Source organism: Frankliniella occidentalis, unplaced genomic scaffold (assembly GCF_000697945.3).
Source record: "Frankliniella occidentalis isolate FOCC.00 unplaced genomic scaffold, Focc_3.1 Scaffold2228, whole genome shotgun sequence".
Lineage (NCBI taxonomy): Eukaryota > Metazoa > Arthropoda > Insecta > Thysanoptera > Thripidae > Frankliniella > Frankliniella occidentalis.
Window position 1 is genome coordinate 1 of NW_026269315.1, and position 3,386 is coordinate 3,386.

General features: G+C 68.7%; 1 protein-coding gene across 1 annotated transcript; it reads right to left on the minus strand.

The window, feature by feature from the left end:
- Positions 1 to 77: 77 nt before the first annotated feature.
- Positions 78 to 3,044, minus strand: LOC127751935 (hepatocyte nuclear factor 6-like; the record flags this gene model as incomplete). The annotated part of the gene is made up of 2 exons (XM_052276247.1): positions 78 to 2,783; positions 2,895 to 3,044. Coding segments are annotated over 2 exons (2,232 nt in total), but the record flags the coding sequence as incomplete, so codon positions are not given.
- Between the last annotated feature and the right edge of the window lie 342 nt (positions 3,045 to 3,386).

A 3,386-nucleotide genomic window follows, 5' to 3' on the forward strand; every position in this document is an offset into this window, starting at 1 on the left:
CCACCCCCGCCCCTGGAGTCGCACCACCGCAGCCCTCGGCCCGGCTTACTTCACACACGCCCCCCGCCCCGCAGTTCCGCTCTTGAAAGGTTTTCCTTCCTTCCTCGCGGCAGCACAGCAGCGGCAGACCGCAGCCGCCAGAGGCTTGCTTATCCAATAGCCAAGCCGACAATTAGGACAAGCAAGCGAATCGTGTTTTGGGGGGAGCCGATTTGTCGTCAAAGCCGCGGTGACCCAGTACTCGCCTCCTCCGCCCTCCCTCCACCGACCCGGGGCAGCGCCACAGACAGAGGCGGCAGCTCCGATTCGGTCGGGTTAAGCTCCCGGAGGGGGGAGGGGAGGGCGGGCGGGCGTTACGTCAACGGCGTTCCGCCCCGGAGGCGGCCCGGCCCCGGAGACAACCACACCAAGCACCGCCCGGGGGCGGGCCGGGTCCCCCCACGGAGTCAATCAGCAAGCCCGGAAGTGGACACCTCACATCAGGATGAGTACAGCGCATGCGAACACACACACAGACACACACACACAAACACACTCACGAATGGCTTGGTCAGTCCAGGGGGACAACACGACGTACACAACACATGGTTCATCACGAGGATCACGTGGACGAGGCTATATACCTGGGTCATCGCGGCGCGGAGCGACGGTGCGGTATCCGTCACAGGGGCGCCGGGCGGCGCCGGGCGCGGCGCCTAGAGTCACATCACATCCAGCACCATCTGCTGGTGCTGCATCGTCTGGTGCTCCTGCTCGTCCATCTGCAGGTCCTGCTGCTGCAGCCGGTGCAGCTGCTGCTGGTGGTCCAGGTCGTCGGACTGGCAGGGCGACAGGGCGTCCGGGTCGTCCGCGTCGTCCTCGATCGAGTCCTCGACCACCGTCAGGTCGCCGGCGTCGTACATGGCGTTGCCGGCGGCCATGCCGTCGTCGCCGCCGTCGTCCTCCCGCCACTTGTCCATCGACCGCCGGCGCGCGTTCATGAAGAAGTTGCCGACGGTGGTGGGCTCGAGGCCGAGCTGGCGCGCGATCGTCACCTGCATCTCCTTGGACGGCCGCTTGGTCTCCTTGAAGATGGCCTGCAGCGTGCGCCTCTGCAGGTCCGTGAACACGAGCCGCGGCTTCTTGGGGTGGTCGCCGACCGGCTCCGACTCGGAGTCCTTGCGCCGCGAGGGCGCCCGCTGCGGCAGCTGCGCGGCCGCGATGCGCAGCGCCGACATGCGCTGGTACTCGGGCTCCTGCAGCCACTTCCACATGCGGCGGAACGTCTCGCGGCCCGACTTGAGCTTGGACCAGGGCTTGGGGTTGCGCAGCAGGTCGCTCAGCGTGCCCTGCGACCGGCACAGGACGCGCTGCGCGAAGATGGCCTGCGGGATGGAGTAGCGCTTCAGCTCGGCCGAGATGCGGGTCGCCAGCTCCTTGGTGTTGATCTCCTCCATCTCGTGGCACGGGTGGCCGCAGTTGGCCGAGCCGCCGCCGCCCGAGCCGCTGCCGCCGCTGCCGCCCCCGCCGCCGCCCGAGCAGCTGTCGTCGTGGTCCAGCTGGTCGTGGTGGTGGTCCGACGGCGAGAGCGGCGCCACGGCGGTCACCGTCGAGGTGCGGGGCACGGCCTCCGCCTCCGAGACCGCCACCATCACGTCGGCCGTCGAGGTCGGCGGCAGCGACAGGGACATGGCCATGGTGTCCGCATCGGACATGCCCCCGGACACGGTCACCGGCACGGTCACCGTGTGGGCCAGGGTCACCAGCTGCTGCTGCTGCTGTTGTTGTTGTTGCTGCTGCTGCTGTTGTTGTTGTTGTTGTTGCTGCTGTTGCTGCTGCTGTTGCTGCTGCTGCGGCGTGGACGGATTGCAGTCGATGACGACCGCGCTCTGGTGCTCGGCCAGGTCGGCGTGGGTCATGGGCATGAAGCTGTAGGCCGGCGGCTCGTCGCCCAGCGGCACCGCCACCATCTCGCCCATGGGCTTGGTGTCGCCCATGTACATGTCGTCGCAGGCCTGCGTGTCGTGCGGCGACAGGCTCTTGTGCGGGCTGTACACGCTGTGCGGCGACAGCGGCTCCTGGTGCAGGCCGATGCTGCCCAGCGAGTTGTTGCCCGGGGAGCCGACGTACATCTGCGACGGCGACATGCTCATGCCGTACGGCGAGTGCACCAGGCCCATGCCGCCCTGCATGAGCGTGAACGAGCCCGACACGTGCGACGTGTACGCGAACTTGTCCGCGATCGTGGAGATGGGCGGCAGCGGCTGCAGCGGCGTCAGGGTCGCGTACGACGAGTTGGGCGAGTAGCCGTGCTGGGGCGACATGTCGCCGTGCACCGACGTCAACGTCTCGTACGTCGGCTCGTGGTGGTGGTGATGGTGGTTGTGGTGGTGGCCGCCGAGGCGGAACGCGTCCGACGCGTCGATCATGCTGCCGTCGTCGGCCGACGCCGTGCTCAGCGCGCTCGGGGAGAGTGGCGGCGAGGACCGGGGGGACGCGACGTCGTCCTCGCCGAGCGTGTCGCACTCGTCGTCGTCGGGAGCGCGCTCTAACTCCCCGAGCTCCCCGTCGATCTCGATTTCATTCTCGCACTGCGGCACCAGGTCGTCGCGGAGGATCCCTTCGTCGTCGTCCTCCTCGTCTTGGGTCTGGATCTCGACCTCACGCTGCAGCGGCTCGTACTCGAGCACGGGGTACTCGTCTGTCACGCCGTACTCGGCGTCGTCCGCGTCTGCCCGCTCGTCCTCGAGCCGCTGCTGCACCTGCAGCTCCTGCTGGGTGCGGAACTCTCGCTCCTCCACTTGCTGCTGGTGCGCGCGGATGTCCGAGAGTTCGTCCTGAGGCGGCGGCGGCGCCGCCTCCTGCTGCTGCAACTGCTGCTGCAACTGCAGCTGCTGCTGCAGCTGCTGTTCGGCCAATTCCTGCTGCAGCTGCAGCTGCAACTCCTGGTGCAGCTCCTGCTCCTTGACGCGGATCACTTGCTGAAGCGCGTCCGACGTAGGCACGATCACGGACAGCTGGTTGGAGCGCAGCGGCTGCAGCGGCACGGAGGTCGCGGTGGCCGACTGGATGGTGCCGACATCGTACAGCTCCGCGGTGGTCGCGGTCGTCGACGCGGTAGCGGATCCCGGCGCGGACGTGAAGTGGATCAGCAACTTGCGCTTGCCGACGACGGGAACCCCGCTCAGGACGACGCCGCCCGTCACACCGCCCGCGACGCTCCCCGCTCGGGAAATGGTCAACAGCTCGGGCGCCGCCGCCACCGCCACGCTGCCGCCGCCGGGGGCGGACAGGGGAGGGGTAGTGTCCGGGGGGGTGGAGGCGGCAGGGGCTGCGCGCCCACCCTGCGCAGGGGCCACGAACAACAACACCGGCCGAGGAGCGTTCGCGCCCCCGCCTCCCCCGCC